At 37.4% G+C, this 21642-nt stretch overlaps 2 protein-coding genes across 4 annotated transcripts in view; one reads left to right on the top strand and one right to left on the bottom strand.

The window, feature by feature from the left end:
* The window catches only part of cabp2a (calcium binding protein 2a), a 21260-nt gene extending 14733 nt beyond the window's left edge, over positions 1-6527 (top strand). For both annotated transcript variants that reach the window (XM_026169905.2, XM_026169904.2), the window contains exons 3-7: positions 1857-1887; positions 3079-3213; positions 4247-4356; positions 5251-5398; positions 5607-6527. In XM_026169905.2, the coding sequence (XP_026025690.1) occupies positions 1857-1887; positions 3079-3213; positions 4247-4356; positions 5251-5398; positions 5607-5632 (450 nt within the window). In that variant the 3' untranslated portion in view covers positions 5633-6527. The remainder of the gene's footprint in view (positions 1-1856; positions 1888-3078; positions 3214-4246; positions 4357-5250; positions 5399-5606) is intronic.
* LOC113023660 (up-regulator of cell proliferation-like) lies at positions 6098-21642 on the bottom strand. 2 transcript variants are annotated; one of them, XM_080302690.1, is made up of 16 exons: positions 19835-21642; positions 18179-18291; positions 17985-18068; positions 16422-16505; positions 16244-16336; positions 15739-15822; positions 15156-15632; positions 14730-14792; positions 14503-14625; positions 14075-14140; positions 13632-13757; positions 13255-13546; positions 13132-13177; positions 12115-12384; positions 11761-12027; positions 6098-9019 (listed from the first exon to the last, which is right to left on the bottom strand). In XM_080302690.1, exons 8-16 carry the CDS (start codon positions 14777-14779, stop codon positions 6549-6551), a joined length of 3711 nt encoding a protein of 1236 aa, XP_080158816.1. In that variant the 5' UTR covers positions 14780-14792; positions 15156-15632; positions 15739-15822; positions 16244-16336; positions 16422-16505; positions 17985-18068; positions 18179-18291; positions 19835-21642; the 3' UTR covers positions 6098-6548. The 2 variants fall into 2 exon arrangements, with proteins under 2 accessions (XP_080158816.1, XP_080158815.1); XM_080302689.1 differs by lacking the exons at positions 17985-18068; positions 18179-18291; positions 19835-21642 and having other exon boundaries at positions 14730-15632; positions 16422-17289.

Genomic DNA, 21642 nt, shown 5'->3' with positions numbered 1-21642 from the left:
AATACTGAAGTCCATTACAGTCACTGTGTTACACACTTGATCTCTGACCTCTTAAACGCTTTCTGTAGTTCATTTTCTCAATTGCACAGCTACAATTGCAACGTAATGTTCATTTTATACATTTTAGTCCTAATTAAGGTATAATACACAAATAAGCAGGGTGTGTTTTAGGGCAGGCCTACCTTGGGGTTGACAAATCACTAACATAAGAGTGTACAGTGTCTGTGTTTCCATAATCAGATCAATGTCGTTCATCATCTCTGGGTTCAAAAATCCAAAATACAACTTCACAAAACATGACTTCATATTTTGTCTTAATTTTTATATACATTTTTTTTTAGCAGTATTAGCAATGCTATCTGTAAGTTTAACTACCATCATAGTTATATTTCAAAGTGGCCAGGTCAATTCTCTTGCATATGAATGAATGAATGAATGAATGAATGAATGAATAGATAAATATGAAATCTCGTTATTAACTTTAGATAGGGACTGTTGACACTGATAAAACTGAGTTCTATAACATGTGCTTAATCTTGTAAACGGGTTTATTTCAACCCAAACCATAACTTGAACCCCAATCAAGGTTTTTTTTTTTTGTTTGTTTGTTGTTTTGGCTAAACCTAAGCAAACGAGGACTGAAAGCAAAACTTGTCTCACATAAGATTTAAACCTAAATCTCGTGGCATTTTCATCCTGTTGTGTCGTGCTACATGCCTTCCTTCACAAACTTTTATTGTTGCTCAGTTTCTGCAGTCTTCTAAAGTCACGATTTAGCAGTAGTAACTGTTGTAGATTGGTAATGGACCACAAAAAAACAAAGGTAGGAGAAAACCGTTGCCTTTGTCTGTGGATAAATCTGTCGCAAATTTTAGCAAAAGGTACGACAAAAAAAAAAAAAAAAAAGTGGTACACGTTTTTCTGTTCAGCCTGTGCAGGTGTGTTAATGTTCGTTTAATCAAAAGCCAGCTGGACTGCAGATGCAGATAAGAAAAAAAAATTGCTGGCAGATAGAGAAATGAAAAACCGATAAGCCTTCATGATTTGTAATACAATTTACCGCTGTAATCTCCCTGCCACTGTTCGCTCTCCTGCATCCTCTAATCCAGGGCTGTATTATTCCTGCTGATGATGTCACAATCTCGAAGAACACATCACGTACAAATTTATCCTGGTGTCACCTTGCATTCCTTTAGCCAATTCAACAACAACCGTAAATGGTGTTTTATGTTGAATCAGAATCAGACTATTTTATTAATCACTAAAGAAATTATGCATGTGTTTGTTACTGCATTAATTTTTAGTTTAAGTCATAACTCACTCTTATTTCTATGATTTCATTTTCACTTTATTTTTTAAAGTGGCAATTCAATATTTCACCAGTTTACTCAGCATATGATGTAATTCGTTTTTCTTTCTTTCTTATAACTTTGTGACATGCTGCATGTTTGGAAGGTAGATCTTTTAGGTGGTATGTCATTATGAATCTGCTGTTAGTACATTGTATTTCAAAAGCTTGTTGTGGAGCATATGCACAGCAGACTTTCTCCAACAGAAGGGGCAGAATGAGACTGGACATGAATGCTGCTGGGTAGCAGCAGTTTTCAACTAAAAAGGCTATTAGGGTCAGTCAGATCAAAAACCCAATAATCCTCTAATAGAATCTCTGGCTGAGCAGATGAACATAGAACAAACAAAATGTTTCACAGGATTGAGAGGAGTGGAGGAGTAAAAGCACAAGAAGCAAAAATGTTTCCAGCATTTTGTGTGACTGAAATAGAGCAGATTCAAAGTATAACTTGTCTGACTATTCATTTCTCTTTATGTATGCCCTTTCTTCTTCCACACCACCGCAGGACAGAGATCTACGACCAGAAGAGATGGAAGGTACAGATTCTTAATCCAGATTCTTAATCCTCACCTTGTCTCTCAGTCTATTCATTCCACTCTGTTCTTTTTCATCTACCTTCCTTTCAAACCTTCTGTTTAACTGTGAACATTTTTTTTTTAATTTCCCTGTCTTGCATTGAAATGTGTAAGAACAAAGTGAAGGATTATCTTTCACAGGGAGGAATAATCCTTCACAATTTAACTTCCACTCATACATCGCTTCTATTCCTCAGTAGTGGCTCACAATTTAACAGCGTACATGCACATGAAAATGTCATTTCTATTTTAAATATAGATTCTATGACTTTGGTTTAGTGTAGTAGAAACTTGATATATTTCTTCTGCAATGATTTAATGGTGACAGGGGGATCTGTGTCACCATCTGTTCAGGTTCAGGTTAATTTTATTTGGACAAGTTTGGATATGGACTGCAATCATCCATGTCACACTATTCACAAACAACAGGCAGCAGAGTGCAAAGTACTCAGTGTTATAATGTTGTAAGAAGATTGAAGAAGAAAGAAAAAAGAAAGGCTCCATATAAATAATGAGATGAAAGTTTAAAAGCTCATTCAAAACATTAATGCCTCATAAGAAAGTGATGCAAAAATAAAAAGTTTGCAAATGAAATAGAAAGTCCCAGGAGCAATTTAAAAATATAATTTTTCACAATCCTTGCAGCTTCAGTTTCTGTTTTTACATTTTTATTGATATAATGATGAACGACCATAAGTATTTCATAAGTTTTAAAGAATTTTATTGGGGGCAAAAATATCATATTTATGCAAAAAAAAATATTGAATATTTACAGTGCACGGTGTTGCCAAAAAACTGTGATCATCTTCAAGCACTGATAAGACAGAAATCAGTTATTTGGTCCAAAGATTGTATCCAGCATGTCACAGAAAACAGAGAAGTCCGTGAAACATTATTGAAAAATAATTTTTTTACTATGTCATACTAACAACAAGTCAAAAATAGTTCAAATAAAACTAAAGCAATTTGGAAGTATTAAAAAAAGCACTCTCAGACAGATACCCCATCCCCATCACAATGTACACTCACTGATCCAGGGCAGCTGAGACTGAAACTGTGTCTTGTTTTCTCAAGAAAGCAAATGTACTCTGTCATACTTTTGCCCAACGGCAAATATTTCGCATAATCTGTATTGATGTGTTCTACTTGCAGAGTTGCGTGAGGCCTTCAGAGAATTTGACAAAGATAAGGACGGCTTCATCAGCTGTAAGGACCTGGGCGAGTGCATGAGGACTATGGGATACATGCCAACAGAGATGGAACTTATCGAACTCAGCCAGCAAATCTGTGAGTCCTGAACACAGACAGATAATTCTGTAATTCCCTAAAATCTTTCACTCGGAAGACCAGTGAAGGAGCACCAGGATAAAGCAGAACTGCAAAGCAGTTGATGTCCAAAATGTCTGTTTATCCTTTCTTCACCTGTAAATCTGTTAAGTCTGATGAACTGCCAAAATTTTCTCCTTACATTAACTAGCAATGATTTAATTAATTTCTTTACAAATAACTTTTTAACTATTGGAGAAAAAAATATTCACTAGTACTGTCATTAAGTACAGCATCTCTGTTAAATGCTGATATGAGTAAACTTCATATCAGCAATGCGTCAATGTGTCTTCTAGACCCTACAAAACTGCTCAAAGACATTTTACCATGAATTAAAACATAAATCTTACATCATTTCACATTTATAACCTTATTTATTTCCAAAATTCCTGAAAGCTGTCAAGTAGTTAAATGAGCTTTTGAAAATGTTTCTTTGAAGAGTTACAGTCAGGATTTAGAGTGCATCATAGCACAGAAATAGTGTAGTGAATTATATGAATGATGAATCATCTTCTTAGGAACTGTCCTGCAGTGGTTTGAATCACTGCAGTATAGTTTGTGCATGTAAATGGCGAGTCTTCCTCACATGCAAATGTTAATCACAGTTCCACAGGGTTCTGTGCTAGGACCATAACTTTTTACATTATAGATGCTTCCCTTACAGTATTATTATAAAACACTCCATTTTCATTCCTATGCAGATGACACGCAGTTTTAATTAACCATAAAGCCAGATGATACAAATAAACTAGTTAAATTATAGACATGTCCTAAACACAGCTAATGGCTGCAGTGGACAGTTTTCATTGCATATTTTCACATCACTGCAAATATGCTCTTATTATGACTTCTGTTTATAACATATTGACGTGGGTCTGCTAAGCTCTGTCTTATATGCATGCACAATTAACTCCGTACCACTGGATCTTCAGTAAATAATCCAATTTGTTATTTACTTGTATATACTATGCATGCATATTTATCTTTCTTCTAGGTGGTGGCAGAGTGGATTTTGAGGATTTTGTGGAACTGATGGGCCCCAAAATGCTTGCAGAGACTGCAGACATGATTGGGGTTAAAGAGTTACGGGACGCCTTCAAAGAGGTCTGCAATTTTATTTTAGCAAAACAGAAAACCATATCCAGGCTTAAACTAGGGTTTAGAAATGAATGCGGTCCAGAATTTTTTCTCCTAATGTATGCTATTTAAGGTGCAACAAATGACTGAGGTCCATACCTCAGTCATGCTAAAGTTGGGCATACACTGTGCGATTTTTTTTTTTCCTTTTAATTATTCTTCAAAAAATTATTTAATCAGCTCCTGCTCAAACTGTACGATTGAATCGCAGGGGTGAGAAGTTTGTAGGTGACGATGCACACTGTGCGTCCATAACATGAAGCTTATAACACAAAATCTGTCTCTCGCTCTCCCTCTCTCTCCCTCTCTCTCTTTAACTGACACAGACACACACACCACCATCAACTTTGTTAAATTGCTAATGAAAAACATCGACTAGCAATGAGCAGAAATGTCCATCCAACTCTTTTCACGGTTGGTCCAGTCATGATAATTTTGTGAGGCCACATCGAAAAGGCTCAGATGAGCTTGCCAAAGTTCTACACGCTGCACTGCCATGCTACTCCGTTTCTGTTTGCGCATGCATAGTGTGAGAGGCTGCGTTGACACCCTCATGAGGGCCGACAGGATTTCAAACAGGTTTGATTTTCTTGCGACTATACGATTGATGATTGGGAGCTGGTCGTGAGGTGTTAATCCCTTCTCGTTACCATGTATACTACACGATGCACGACACAGGAGAAACTCGGGCCGATCCCCAAAACGACTGAAAAATCTGCTCAAAATGGGCCAAAAATCGCACAGTGTATGCCCAGCTTAACCTGAGTAGGCCTTCCCTCAAACTGACACTCCAAAATGTTTTTGTTTTGCTTTTTTTAAATGCTTATTTTCCTTTTAAAGTCCTTCCATTCTGCTTTCTAGTTTGACTCTGATGGCGATGGTCAGATCAGCCTTGGAGAGCTGAGGGAAGCCATGAAGAAGCTAATGGGTGAGCAGCTCAACCACCGCGAGATTGATGAGATCCTGCGAGATGTTGACCTCAACGGGGATGGACAGGTGGACTTTGAAGGTGATACAATTTATCTCTTAGTTAAGATCGGTGGTAGTGGTGTGTTTGTGTGTGTGTGTGTGTGTGTGTGTGGGGGGGGGGGGGGGGGGGGGGGCTAATACAATTGGGGATGATATAATCTTTTTAAAGATTTTTAAGATGACTGTGGATGACTGTGGGAGTGCCCTTTTCCCAACAAACAATGCAAATATATTCTCTCTTTCCACAGAGTTTGTGAGAATGATGTCTCGTTGATTCTTCAGTAAACCTCACACTACTGCACTAAACACAACACTGGCCAGACTACAGACTGTTAATGTTTTTCTCACATGTACAAAGACATCTTGGTGTTTTTTCAGTTACGTGCAAAACCTCTTATAAAAATCCCTTAAATGTGTTACTGTTGTATAAATCTAATATGTATCATGTGTGTAACGAGAGATGAGAGTGATATTTCAGCGGGAATAGACCAAACCTATGGTGTCTTTAAAAGTTTATATTCATATGAATTTGCATAAGAATTGCATTTAAAAGCCTGAAAAAATAAGATCCTGTTTGCACTGACTAGATACTGTGAAACTTCAATTATAAGATGTATTTTCTGTTTCTTTATTGTATTTTTAATTTGGGTGAATTGGTCACTAACTATGCAGTTTAGTATCTACAAGTTTGTTGAAACATTAATATGAATGTAAAAATGTATTTTCTGAATTTCAATATTTTAATGCCACTTCATCTTAAACTTGAATGTGTTAACTGTGAAATATCTAATACACATAGAAAACATGAATGCTTTGTTATGAGTTACAATATTTATTATACAGAGTAGCATCTGAAACAATATTTTTAATATCTTTTTGATACCTGTTTCAGAACAATTACTAGTAATTTGTGTCTAACACACAGTGAATATCAGTTTCATATCCTTGCACCATTTTTCCTCTTGGTGAAATTTAACTGACAACCTGCCTCATAGTACATGGTTATTTTATGTAAGCATACACAGTATGCATATATACCTCTTTGATGTTTCATTTGTACAGCGTTTAATGACTCAGAAAACACATTGTAAATAACAAAAATGAGTGAACAATATTGAAAATAAATACTTTTTTGTGGTCAGATAGCTTATGGCCATATACTAAGTCCATATCAGTTTCATGTATTTTCTTTACACAGTCTTCCAGAATTGCTCTACCTTCCCGATGAATTGAATTAGATCCCCTCGTTCCGGGCACTTTTGGAGGTCATTTATTAGAACCTTTTTCAAAGTATAGACAGTTGCACTGAAGCCAACATTGACAGGAGCCATTGGTGGAGTCCCATCCCACACTGGAGGAATGTACCAGCTCCAATTGTTTAGATCAAACTTGATCACATCTGAGAGCTTATTGATGTTGGCCTTCTTCATTTTAACATCTTTTCCGAACATTTCATTGAGCTGTTCCATCAGCTCTTTACTTCTCTTCAGCTGCTCCAAAGCAGGCATGTCATACATGTTTGTATGTACAAAATGACAAACTGGCTTCTTCTTGCTAACACCCTTCAGCCTTGCAAAAGCATGACACACCATTTCCCAGAGGTCTTTCTCTCTGGAGCTGTCGTTGGAAATACTGACAACTACAACATCACTGAGTGCCACTGCAAGGCTCGCAACTTCTTTGTCACGTTCATGGCTGTGATCATCACGAACCATCCGATGTGGCTTCAGGCCCTCTGTATCAATGAGCATGATGCAGTCACAGCCCAGCTCTTTCCTTATGTCTTTACTGACACTGATCAGCTGTATGAATGCCCCTCTGGTGCATGTACCCACGTTGACGGCAAACCTGACCCCAAACATGGTGTTGAGCAAAGTTGATTTACCTGAATTTTCAGCTCCAATGACTGTGATGACCTTAAGCTTGCTACTGGAATTCATGATGTTATGCAATTCAGTAAGTACCTGGCTGATCCATTTTATTGGGATGTTTGCTGCATCTCCATCAACAAGCTCAAGAGGGAAACCATCAAGCATCATCTGAGCACACTGTCCAGGAAGTTGTTCGATGTTTTTTCTCTGACGACTGTATTCTGGCAGGCAACTCACATTATTATACAGCTGCCCACACTCTCTGACAAAGTGGACTACTCTTAAAGAGCAAGCTGAAATTTGGTTGTCAGTTTCCACAATTTCTTTTGTTTCCTCGAGAGATTTCTGCCTAAGCTCTTTGTATCGATCCTGGAGAGCTGACAGTTGATGCCTGGACAGGTTATCCAGTTCCATTTCCAGCCATTTGAGAAAATGGTAGCGTTGAACCTCTGAGGTTGTCATCCCATGGTGGAAGCATTCCACTGCAGTTGTCATCTCAAAACTTTGCTGCTTGTTCCTCAGCTCTTTCTCTTTTTCTTTTATGGACTCGCAGTAATTGCCAGGGTTATTGTTTCCAACTTTACGTAGCCTCCAGCACTCAGTTTCCACCCATGAAATTGCTTTCCAGATGTTTCCCTGATAAGGCAGTTGCTTGTCTTTGAATTCAGAGATGTTAGTTACCTTTGCAGTGATTTTACTCGCATTCTCCCAAGCAGTCTGGCATTCATCCCTATCCTCATCAACGAGAATCTGACAACAGTGAGCTGTGTAAGCCAAATCTGCCAATGACACTTTTTTGGTTTGGGGGCTTACTAGCATTTTAGAGACTGATTCCTGGAGTGCCTTTAGTAGTTCTGTATCAGTCTTTTTAATCTGACTAATATCAGTCATCTTTAATCTTGGGTTCACAGTCAGTTGTTTGAGTCTATAGCTTTTTCCCTGTGTGCTGCTTATCAAAAAGATATTTGCTTCCACATGTTTTCCTTCCAGATGCTTGAAGTAATTCGTTTCTGATTCATCACAGTAGATGTAAACAGCTGCAGATGCCTGACAGAGGAATGCAAATTGTCTTTCAGAAGTCTTGATATCTCCTCTCATATTGGTAAAAGCCAATGGTTCTGTGAATTTATCTATCTTCCTGTTCCCACACGGGAGGTACCAGCTGATTTCCACCAGTCCATCTGAAATTCTTCTGGGAACATCACAACATGCCATGATACGGTGACAAAATGTGTGATGAATCTGCTGATTGTTGCACAGCAACTTGTTCAACATCTGAGATTTGGACAAAGATGTTTTTCCCAGCCTGACAAACGATACCAAAGGAATATCAGACAGCACAAGTCTTTCATCAAAGTATGACTTTAGGAACGCCTGCTGAGAGGGTCTGAAAGTTCGGACAATGTCGCGCATAGACCACAGCATCATTGTGATTTCTCTTGTTTCAGAGTTTGGAAGCAAGAGCGGGACAGCAAACTGACAGAGTGACATTTTCAGGACCAAGTCCTGCTGAAGAGCACTGTCTGAACAAAGGAACAGTGCAGTTACCAAGTCCAAAAGATTGATAGCATTGCACTTGTCCCCATCTTGAGACACACATGTGGCACTTCTAGCATTTGTATTCAGCAACATGAGTTGCTTTAAAAAGGCCTCAGGAACTGCCCTTGCAGATTTTGGTTTCCTCTGTGATCGATCATACTGATTAATCTCCAGGACAGTGCTAAGTGTGAGCTTGGTGTCATACTGGTCTTCCAGTCCAATCTTTGACAACACCTGCCTTAGACTTGGCTCTGTGAATTAACAAAAGAAACTAGTAAGTGTACTAGGTCATTTTTACTGATTATGATGCATTTATTCTAGTGCTGTCAGCGCCATAACCGCATTAACATGGCAAATCTCAGTTAGCGAGTTATTGTGGATCACTCCATGCGTGGGGCTTCACGGCGTAAACGTGTTAGCACATTTAGCTTATTAACGCCGCCTTAATGTGGTTATGGCATTAACGCCATTTTAACAAGATTAACGCTGACAGCACTAATTTATTTTTCACAACCGAGCATCAGGATACCCACAGAGGACGCATGATAACATACTAAGATAGTGACTGGATCATGGTAAAGCTTTAGTGTGAAGGGCTGGTAACCAACACAAAACATATATAATTCACAACTGCCTTACATCAACCTCAAGTCAAGCTAAAACCTGGCAATTTAATGGCATTTATTTTAAATTTAAAACAAGTGAAGCAGAATGTCTTAATAACAAAACATGACAGTCTAAGGCCATCTGCCTCCCTCACATATTCTTTCTTCCTTCTGCTAACGTTCATTTTCCTTTCTGAAGTGCATACCTTCACCTCTCCAGGTTCTCTTCACCTGCTCCCTTGTCTCACTACAGACCACACTGTTGTCTGCAAACATTGTAGTCCACAGAGACCCCTGCCTGACCTCATCTGTCAGTCTGTCCATCACCACTGAAAACCCCAATCGCAGCACCACTTTTAACCAATGTTGGGGAGTAATGGAATACATGTACCGGCGTTAACAATTTAAAATACAAAATATGAGTAACTGTATTCCGTTACCGTTTAAAGAGGTGGTATTCAGAATACAGTTACTTTGCTGAAATAAAGGGATTACATGATGGTCTTTTCCTGTTTCATATGTTACGCGGTCCCCTCTCTGTTTCCGGTGGAAACCCAAACAAAACACGCATTAAGAGGCTCTAATGCCTGTGTCTCAATTAGGGCTGCCACAAACGATTATTTTGATAGTCGACTAGTCACCGATTTTTTTTGCGATTAGTCGACTAATCAGATCATCATCCATTGGACTTAAAACGTACAGCTTATTGCACCAGCAGCATCTGGTCTTATATAACTATCATTAGCTTACAGCTTTAAGTGTTTAAGGTATGTGCTAACTAAAAATAAAGACAAGATGATAGTTTGTTAAATTTTAATGAAGTTTGCAGAATGTTTCGGTAAAGTTTAATAAACTCCTTGCTATCTAAAATATAACAGGACACCGGAGTAAATTCTCCAGCATCTCACACTTCTGATAATCAGCTGTCTGCTTGACGTTTATTCAGCTGTGTAAAAACTATAACTTTAATCTCAGCCAAACCGATTTACTCAGGAACAAATAAAATACTGAAAAAAGCCAAACAATAACATTTTTAAGTTATCTACGGTAAGTGACTTATATATCATGTTTAACCTGAGTAGCGAAAGACGGCGGTGGGTTTGAAAACGATTTGCCAGGAGTCCGGTGTTCTCACGGCTCTAGTGAGCCTCGCCCCCGGCTAGCTATCGAGCTAGTGGGTAACAGACGTCTCCGAAAACGTCAGAGCGCTTTGAAAATATGTGGTGTCTTGATAAACTGAGCAGATATTTGAGGTTTACACAGCTACATTCTCGCCTGAAAATATGTTAAACGTTTATTTTGTGACCCAGAAAGAATAATAAGAGTAATATTAAAACTAACTAGCTGCCGCCATTGTTGGAAACTGAGCTGGGCTGCGCTATGAATTCTGGAACACAGCTTCTTCTTCTTCGGGGTTTAACGGCAGCTGGCATCCTTGTACATGCAGTGCTGCCATCTTCTGTTTCAGTCCGTTATTACACTCTTAAATCCTACTACTTATTCCTGCGTCTTTTGTGATCTTACAAAGCTTCAAACGACACGTCGACTATTAAATCAGTCGTCGACGATTTTAATAGTCGACGTAATCGTGACTAGTCGACTAATCGTGGCAGCCCTAGTCTCAATCTCGTGGCCCATGTCGCCTCTACTTGCAGCCTGCATAATGACCTGTTTTATATACGCACGGAAAAGTTTTCTATACGAGATTGCTGCAAAAAGTGCAGCCTTACCTAATGTCCACCTACTGTTACTCATTTTATATTAAGATTTAAAAATCTAGTTGGTGTTGGTATGACAAGTATCCTTCAGTAATAGTAATAAATCACACAGCAATAGTACATTCATGTAGTTGTAAAAAGCTTGTTACAAAATATATTTGGGGGCATGTATTCTGTAATCTGTAGTGGAATACATTTTAAAAGTAACCTTCCTAACACTGCTTTTAACTCATCTCTCACTCTTACCGCACACCTCACCACTGTCTCTGCTGTCCTCATCTCCTGCACCACCCTCACATACACATAGTTCCTCTCTTGACACCCTGTCATATACTTTCTCTAGATCCACAAAGACACAGTGAAGCTCCTTCCAGCCTTCTCTATACTTCTTCATCAACACAAACATAGCATGAAGCCACACTGCCGCTCGCTGATCATCACCTCTCTTCTTAATCTAGCTTTAGCATTTCTTTCCCATAGATTCATGGTATCATTCATCACCTTTATTCTTCTGTAGTAAAATTGTTCTTGAAAATTGGTACCAGTAAAGTATATCTGTACATGTAATGTGAGAAAATAAATGCTAGCAGTTGTAATTCTTCAAATATGTCTATATAGTTGACATTAAAAAATAATAATTAAAAAGCAAGTGCTTTAACATCATCTCACCTGTGCGTGTGCAGATAGAAATTGGCTCGCTGCACCTATCATTCACCACTGTTGAGACAGAGATGGTGTACTTTGTGTCTGGTTCTAAATCAGAGACTTTTTTGCAGTAATCATGGGTGTGTATCACCAGAGGCTCTTTTCCTGGACTTTCAACAGCTATGAGAAATTGTTGAGGAATTCCCTCCATTTTTTCTCCATCCATCCATTTCAAGGTCAGAGATGTAGCATCGGAGTGCTCTTTTGTTAAATGTCGAGGGGGTGACACAACTGCAAGAGAGCAGTGATTATGTTTAATCCAATTAAAATATGAACAGTGAAGCAAATCTAAAAATGATGTGGATTTTCAGATTTTACCTGTGAAAACAGTTGCAGTGACCCATTCGCTTAAATTGCCATCTTCATCTTCTGTGGCCACGCTGAAGAAATACTGTTGTCCAAGTTCAAGGTTGCTTATTTCTATTTTATGAAAATTTTTGATGACTAAGCGACCTTCCACCTTCTGCAAAGAGCTCCACATGATCCTGAAGCTTTTGGGTCCTTCTAGTCCCTTTGGGTTTCCCCAGCTGAGGACCACCGAGTTTGGCTTCACTGACGGGAACTGAATCCTACCAGGAGGGGGCACCACTGGAAAATGTAATGTAAAATAAGAAAACATTTTCTTTCCGCTGTACTCATTTACCTAACGATAAAAAAAGATAAATATTTGAATTCATTTGATTCCAACATTATCATGACTTTAAAATTCAACTGATGTAGCAAAACACAATTTTTAAATATGGTTAAAAATAATAATTTCTTGTCTTAAAACCACAGAATGACTCAATTTAGTCATTATAAGTTATAATTGATAATGAATCTGTTAATACCTGAAAAACATGTTTTACACTTCAAAGTCTGTCTAATTAATTGGCTTTGGAGAAGCATAAATCTCTGAAGATAGTGCCAACAGCACACTTTTAACTTTGACCTTTTAACTTTGACCATTTTAGATGTTTCTATTTCTTTATTGGTCTGCTGTGGCATGGTAGCAGTGCGCTCAACTTCAAATCTAAGGTAATGACACACACTGGTGATTGTACTTCTGAGTATTTACAGATGGCAATATAAATGCATTTCAGGTATAAGCTGTCAGCAGTCCATCCATATATATTCATCAACGAAGGTCATTACTTTCTGTTTTCTGCTTTGAAACTGAACTTTCCGAACAAAATTTGATAGTCTTTTTCCCTGTATTAATTTCATATAAATTATATGAAAAGAGGAAAGTGTCAAAACTTCATTAAATGGTGAATCTCTCCATTGATTTCTTATTGTAGCCACAGATCATTGTTACTTAGATGCCATAGTGAATCATTATATAGTGTCAGTCACCTTTGTGTGGCATTTCATAGTCCTCGGGTTCTTCATCATCAGACAACTGTAATTAAATAGCGATTGTAAGAAAAATGCAGCACATCAGCGATGATTTCGATATCACCCTTTCACTTGACTCACGGCCTGTTGTGTCCTCCATGCCCTGTGCTCAGTGATGTCATGTCCCCTGTGTTTCCCCTCTGCACAAATGCTGCAAATAGACATCTGATCAGTCCTGCAGAAGAAATCCAGAGACTTTTCATAATGAAGACACCGTTTTCTCTCGACTTCACTGCACACATCTATGAGCTTATGTCTATTCAGGGCATCCACTTTGTAGTGTTGCCGGCCATCCTTCTCACAGAAGGAAACGTTGCAGGTCAGGCAGGTCTTCACAGCAGCAATTTTGCTACAAATGTCACAGATCACCTGTCTGTTTTCAAACAGAAAAGTAAAAGGTTGATTAGTAGTGGCATTGCCTTCTTTATCAATGAACTGAAATTCAGCAGTTATCTTACATATTATCATATATAACAGTCTCAACGTCAGAGTCGAAATCCCCTGATCCACTTGTTTTAGATGATGAGTAACCCGATGTAGATGACTTTGTGGATTCTGCTCTCTCTAGATCATCCTGGTGACGACTGAAAGGCAAAGGGGGGGGGGGGGGGGGGGGGGTATTCCAACCATCTCAAAATTTTGTAATATGAGCAGGAAGAATTCAATGGAGGTATGTTGTTTTACTATCTAAAGTCTCTGACTTTAGGTCTGCATGACAATGCAACACTGGATCTACTTTCTACAGTTTATATACTGTGCATGTAGCTAAGCTGGAGACGACAGGGAAGGCGCCCTATTCACATGTGTTCCCTAGTTTGGGGGTATCCCAGACACCAATAAAAAGTCTGTAAGCAGTATCAGCAAATCATATTTAAACTGCTGGGGATAAAGTCTGGCGTACGTTTTGTTGTCCTCAAAAGTTGATTCTGTCTCTTGTTCAAAATAGTCCCAGTGTGGAGTCTCCAATCTGAAAGAATAATGACATCATTTGTTAAGCTACTTCTTATCATGGATTCACAATTATGAACAAGGTAAGCAAGACTTTCAAGCTTAAACACATTGAAGTACCAAGCTTGGTTACCAAGATGGCTTTACTCAACAACTGAGGGTTGGATCTTTTTTATGCTTTCCAATGTCAAAATTAAATTTATGCATGAGCAGATTGAGCTGGATACTCCTAGCTTTAGCAAACATACGTGTCAGTTGTTCTTAATTGGGTGGAATTTTCAGTTAACGTTTTGGTGGCTACTCAAACCTGATTTTAACAACAACCTGCTTTAAAGGGTTCAAAAAGCTTAAAATAAAACTCGCCAGATTTGAGTGTCTTACTGATTTTGGGGTTGGTCATCAATGGAAGTCCTCTTCAGCAAACATGGAGAAAATTTAGCCTCCTCAATGATATTAGATGTCTTCACTGGATATACAGCAGCTGTAGGCCCCATTAAGTTTAACCTGAAAAATCATTGCAAAGAGCAAATGTTATGCATGTATTTAGTTAATTCAACAGACATGCTGTATGGCATACTGTCTACTATATTTCAATGTTTAAAACATACTTGGGAAGACTCTCAACACCACTCATATGTCCACCCCAATATTTTGGCATTCCATATACTTTTCTGAAAGACAACAATAAGACTAGGACGTTCAAGCTTTATTTGGCCATTTTATTAGTAAAAATGCAAGGATAAAAGTTTACATTTCACCCATTCCAGCTAGACACAGTTAACTTTAATAAAATTGTCACTAATGAAGGTTTAACCACGGAAAGAAATTTTATTAAAATCTGGTATATATTACTGTTTTACTGTAAAACTAATTCAACAAGCTTTCTATAGGGCTTCTGTACTGCAAATTAAAAAAATAAATAAAAAAGAACTAGAATCTTGCAGGTATGGGAACCATAACGTCAGACATTTGAGTCTAAAATCCACCATCAAAGTTAAAAAATAATAGAAGAATCGTGAGTAAATCTGCCTTACTGATCTTTCCTAAAATGGAGAGGTACATCTTTGGAAGAACTCTCTGATGCACAGACAGACCTCGCTGTTTCCTGACTGAGAAAAAAAAAAAAATTGCATTTCTTTTAAACAGATGACAAAAAAATAAAAATACTCAGCAGATTTTGTCCATTTTAAAAAAAATCCAACAAAACTAACAACATCACTGAGTTTACATTTAAAGTTAGATTAGGTATCCTTTAGAATATCAGGCATACCAGTCTAAAATCCATCACTCATAAATTAATAAATACTACTACTACTATTACTACTAATACTAATCAGCAGCAGCAGCAGAACCATAAAAGAAGAAATAAGAGAGAAAATTCACTATCAAAGATGAAAAAATAATAAAATCTGTCTTACAGATGTTTCTTGAAATGGAGAGGTACATCTTTGGAAGAGCTCACTGACTGACAGTCAGATTGGTGTTGATTTTTAGACCATTGTGTCTTTTTACTGTGTAGAAAAAAGGATTTAATGAGAAACAAAAACAACCTTTAAATTGTGTTTTTTAAAGAATAGGGAGGTTTATCAGGGTAGGGTGCTCAAAGGTAGATCTTACAGATGTTTCTTGAAATGGAGAGGTACGTCTTTGGAGCCACTCTGTGATGCACAGACAGAGTGTGCAGACCCCGGTGTTTTCTCACTGAGAAAAAAAGTAACAATAAATTGTATGTCTTTTAAACAGCTGAGACATCTAAGGGAAGATAATACCATTTTTGAATCTCTAACAAAACTAACAACATCACAGAGCTTACATTAAAAACTACATGAGGCATCCTTTAAAATATCAGGCATGCCAGTATAAATCCACTATCAATGCTAAAAAATCAATAGATAGATAGCTAGCTAGATAGCTAGATAGATAGCTAGATGTATAACAATGGAAAATGCACAACATGAGGAAAGACGAGGAGAAAAAAAAGAACTCCCCCCAGACTGAGCTCCAACAGGGAGATCAGTTTGAGAACTGAAAAAAAACACCTCAGCACATAGCACATGAACCATCACATCTCACAACATAGAAGACACAGACAAAGATGAAAAAATAATAAAATCTGTCTTACAGATGTTTCTTGAAATGGAGAGGTACATCTTTGGAAGAGCTCACTGACTGACAGTCAGATTGGTGTTCATTTTTAGACCATTGTGTCTTTTCACTATGTAGAAAGAAGGATTCAGTGAGAAAAAAAACATCCTTTAAAATGTGCTTGCTACAGTAGGGTGCTCAAAGGTAGATCTTACAGATGTTTCTTGAAATGGAGAGGTACGTCTTTGGAGGAACTCTGTGAGGCACAGACAGAGTGTGCAGAGCCCGGTGTTTTCTCACTGAGAAAACATCACAAAATCCATGAATGTAAAAAATTTAATTAATGATTCCATGATATGATAACACACAAATCTCTCCACACATGGGCTTACTTGATATGTGTATTACATGTAAATGGAAGTTAATGAGTCTTTATCAAAGCTCTCAGTTGAACTGACAAAGCAGAGTACAGTTCCTTAAACTGCATCATACTTAAATGAGATGCTGAGATCTTACCTGAGGAATGCATATTGGTAGGCAGGATGTGTCTACCTACTATTTTGAGTCTTTTTGCTAAGACAAGCTAAATGGCTGTCGCATTTAACATGAGGTTAGCAATCTTTTCGTCTTCCTTAAACTACTTTTTTAATGTGTAAGTGAGCATGTTACTGTTTAATTTTGAAACTCTGTACCAAAACAGTCACAGGACTTTGGCCTTGGTGTCTTCAGTCCGAGTTTATGAAACCTTGGCTTCCTTTTCACAAACTGCAGGTGTTTTGAATATTGTCAGGTTCAGTGTCCTCTAACATTGTTATCAGTGGCAGCAATATTACTGTACTACTGTAGTTGGCCCTTCCTGCACCTTCTGGTTTGCTAAGGGGGCCATAAATCCTGATAACAGCATCATGGAGCATGTTTTGTTTCAAAATACATTTGCAAGGTTTATGCCTGGTGTCCAGTTATTTTCACTGCCTGACTGGGTCTTATCAGTCTCTGCCCATCCCTTGCCACATCTCTATCACATGAATCTTTTCCTGTAAGGAAACGAAGACATTAGTCTTGACTGGAGATTATTATATAACAGATGTAACCTTACTAAAGTCTATGACAGAATTTTTTTCTGGAGTTTTTTCTGGAGTTAATGTCTCTGCTTTATCATGCTGCATGGAGGCATGACTAGTGTGTGTTCCTTCACGGGCGAATTGTATGGATGGAAAACGATTCTGGAAAGAGATCATTTTCATTTTTACATCAAACCATGTCAGTGTGAATGTCACCGGAAAACTGAAATAGCAGAAGAGTACAGATTTGTAAGTTATAGCATAAATCATTTGCTGGACCTTCACCCAGGAGACTTGGCTTCATAATCGAATGTGGACTCGTTTTGTGTTTTTTCATCTTCTTTTTCTTTGTTTTGTTTTGGGGGGGTTCTTGCTTTGCATTACATTTCTCAGACAACACCTGTGTTTTCATGCCTGGATGGGTTTATTAAACCACTTTGCCGTTATGCTGGGCTGGAGGACACCTGAAAAGATTTTATGTGCACTCATTCACTACCTTGAGGTGTCAAAATAATCAAATTTTCTATTGACCATTCATCTGAAGCATAATCATCGGAGTAGCAAGCACAGACTTAAGGTATGTAATGGGTTACTAAGGTTTGAAACAGATTGTTAAATACAGCACTAACAACTTGCAGCCTTTTCCAGTAAGTCACCATGTAATTGACATATCTCTATATTTTTTCAGTAGCGCTGTCATTTGAAAGATCTTCTCACCTTTTGCTCTTGTCGCTAGAGCCAGACGATATTCCTGTCAATTCTTTATCACAGAATTTAGACACAAGGCTCTTCACTCTGACCCTTAAAAGTATCAAAACAGTATTCTGTAAATCTGCTTCATTATTTGTCCTTGAAGAGCAAATCTTGCTTAGTAGATTTTGAGAACAAAAAGTTCAAAAAAGGATCCATACCTTGCATCATCGTTCTCCAAAGACTCCATATTTTTTTCTGATTTTCTGATTAAACCTTACACCATCCTCCTTTGGACAATACTGCTACTGGGCCATAGACGATGAGTACCAACCTGCAGATGTAATTAAAAACCACATATCAAGTGTCAAATCCTAAAATGATACTGAGTCATCTAATAAACATATGGTTGTGTTCTGATTTCAGTGCATAATGTTAGACACACTGGGGTAAATTTCACAATTTCAGAGGTTATAAGAACTGAAAAAAGTTGTAAACAGCTGTAAATTATGTTGCCCACAATGCCTTTAACTTTAAAGTTTAATGTGATTCCAAAAGGATACAGGAAAATTAAAGCTATTTCTTATATTTTGTAAACTTTGTAATATATAATAACTGTTACTGTTATTTTCTTGGCACAACTGTAACCACATAATTTCCTTAGGGATTAACAAAGTATTCAGATTCTGGTTCTGTTTAATTTATAAGACCTAGTAATTTGTCATTATAATAATAAAGTACTGATTTTAAACAAAAGTTTTACAATGTTTTTTAAAATGTTGATTCTAATAACTACTGTCACTTTCAAATTCAGAGGAAAAATAGGTCATGGTATAAATCTGGACTCACTACTACAAGACAGAAAATATTAACCCTCTGAGGTCCATGTGTCATCAGTAACAGGACCAGCCCTAATCCTAACTGAAGCCCTATAATAATATATCATTTCTGTTTTTATTAACTTGTTCTCTTAAGTCTTAACAATCAGAGAGCAAATAAAATTATTAGTCTAACTGACAGGCATCAAAAACTGTTAACTGTTTTAAACCAGAAAAGTCAGTTTGCCTTTCTTAGAAATATAGCATCATCAAGTATGATTCTCAGCATTTAGAGGGTTAGAAAGAGTTAATCACAATTTTGAAGAAGAAGGGTTTGGTAGGTATGCAAAGAGTGATGAATTAGAGTCAAGGTTAAAAAGAAGAAAAAGCAGGACAAAAGAAACCCCTTGATAATAATTTGTGTGGCCCATGAAGGAAAGACGAACCATTTACAGTTGATGTTAACAGTAAAAATCAGCACATAATTATGACCAAAATTTATTTTTGAAGTCACCATAACAGACCAAACTTTCCTGAACTTAGCAAATATAGATAGTTTCAGTTAATGGTACGTAACTAATTTGACTGTAAACTAGCAAGCGTACCAAAGTGGCAGTTACCAACAAAAAACACCATTCTCTCAAAACATTAGAAACATTATACTTGTGTTTGTGCCAGATTCTTAATTAGGCACTTTTTTAATAGCACTTTGAAAATCCTTGCACTCGAGTAAATTTAAACTTCTACTTAGAAAGGCTCACGGAAAATCTATATATCACGAAAGGCAGAAGTGAAATATTACATGATAACATGTGTAGCTACTTGGACAGTCCTTTCAGGTCAGGAAACTATATCAGCCATTGTAGACCTTTTTTGAATGTCGCCTGCACTGTCAGACTATTATTTCAAAACAAGAGCAATTTGATGTAGAATAAAAAGTATATACCTGAAACACATCTGCATTTACATTCATCATCAACTGTCCACTTTGACAATGATAAACCTACTCTAAAGTGTTTTTCACTTATTTGACTTGTATGTGGAATTAAAATGACTTACCTGAGAGAGTCTCCTTGAGATCCAGTTCTTAGACAAACCCAGACTCCACTGTAGTGAGCTGGAGGTGAGAGAGTTAAAAAGGAGGAGTCTGAATTGCACAGTATGACTTACACAATATGACAGTATAAAATGACTGACAAAGTTACTGGACTCTCATTCTCATATATTTAATAATTAACCTGTTCACATGCTAGCATGCTATGTGGTTTGGATTTATGATTAGTTATGACCTTGTGTCAAAAAAACGTATTCATACTTCTGTGAATGTGCCCTCTTGCAAACTGCATTTCAGCAGACTTTGAAGGAAAAAAAATTAAACAGGCTCATAAAAGTTTTATTTTAGTAATCCAACCACAACTAAGTTGTAGGTCTTAAAAACACAGATTACAGCTATGTTCAAGGATTCATTAGGTGAATGATCCTGTACAAGGAGTGTGACAAAGTGGGTGAGAAGACCATTTGTCTACATTCTTAGTTAACATTCTTGTTTTGATTTAACCATATTTCACATGTAATCTGCAATAGGCAAACATCTACTATCCCGGGTTTGTTTATGTTCTGCACTTTTACAGATTATATAATATAACATCTTGGTTTAAATCAATTCATGCAAGTTTGTTAAGTTAACATGTTATTTATTTCAACTGTTAATTTGTATTGTTTGAACTTACCTTTACCTACCTGTCTTCCAGAAGCAAAAGGAGGAAATGTAGTTCTACTTCCTGCTTTATACCTTCTGGGTTCATCTGAGGTCACAGGAAGAGACCAAGGGCAGGAGGGGAAGAATTCTTATAATTTAATAAAGTTGATTTTAAAGGGTTTATAAAGAAATAGATTTAATGTTGTGATATGTATTGATTACACCAGAGTTTATGTTGCCAGTCAAGAGGAGTAGTAGAGGATGAATATAATCATGTTCATCTCACCTACCTACTGAATGGAATAGTCCAGAGGAGAAAGTGTTTGATTAAGGGGACTATTTAAGCAGACGAACTCAGGTGTTTCAGAAGAAGGGTTCAGGTCAGTGTAGCTGTGTGCAGTTTGACCTTAATTTCCGTTGATTTAAGTTCAGTTATGTTTATTTGAATTGAGTTTATTATAGAGTTGAGTTTCTTATTTGTTTCTTTGTAAATATTCTTGGGCCACAGAATGGTGAATAAATCACTTGCTACACTGGACAGCATCAGTCTCCTGCACTTCTTTGACCGCTTAAGTCGAGTCCTACCACTAGTGATGGCCAAATGAAGCTTTCCGAAGCACTGAAGCTTGTATTGAAAAACGGTTCATTACTCGAAGCTTTTCAACACAGTCCTCTCCGGTGACATCTGGTGGTGAAAATTTTGAAGAGCAGCTTGAATCTGCAAAATAAAACGGACTGCTCAATTATCACTGCTCACTCAAGAGTGGAGTTCTCTCTGATATTGGGCCACCGTTCCGTTGCTTTGAACATGTAATTGGTTTTGTTTTCTCGATTGGGGGGCTGAAAAAAATGTAATGCGTATTTGCGTAATACATTTTGATCAATAAACTTTCCCTATTTAAACATGCACTATGGTGGCCTTTCTTTGCTCATAACTCCTTGATGTTGGTAAATACAATAAGTGAGCAATATATATAATATACATATGATAACACACAGCACATTATGGAGTATGCCCCTGCTGTGAAGTCCTGCCTCCATCTACTTGTCGTTTAATCACTGGACAGCTGGACAGGTTCATACAAAATATTAGATTAGGCCAATTGTCCTATACATATTTTTGACCTAGGGGTGGGATTGATTGTGAACTGGAAAGGGAAAATGCTTA

The sequence above is a fragment of the Astatotilapia calliptera genome, chromosome 6, assembly GCF_964374335.1.
Source record: "Astatotilapia calliptera chromosome 6, fAstCal68.1, whole genome shotgun sequence".
NCBI classification, from domain to species: domain Eukaryota; kingdom Metazoa; phylum Chordata; class Actinopteri; order Cichliformes; family Cichlidae; genus Astatotilapia; species Astatotilapia calliptera.
Note: the sequence above shows the minus strand (reverse complement) of the source record. Positions and strands in the feature narration are given on the sequence as shown.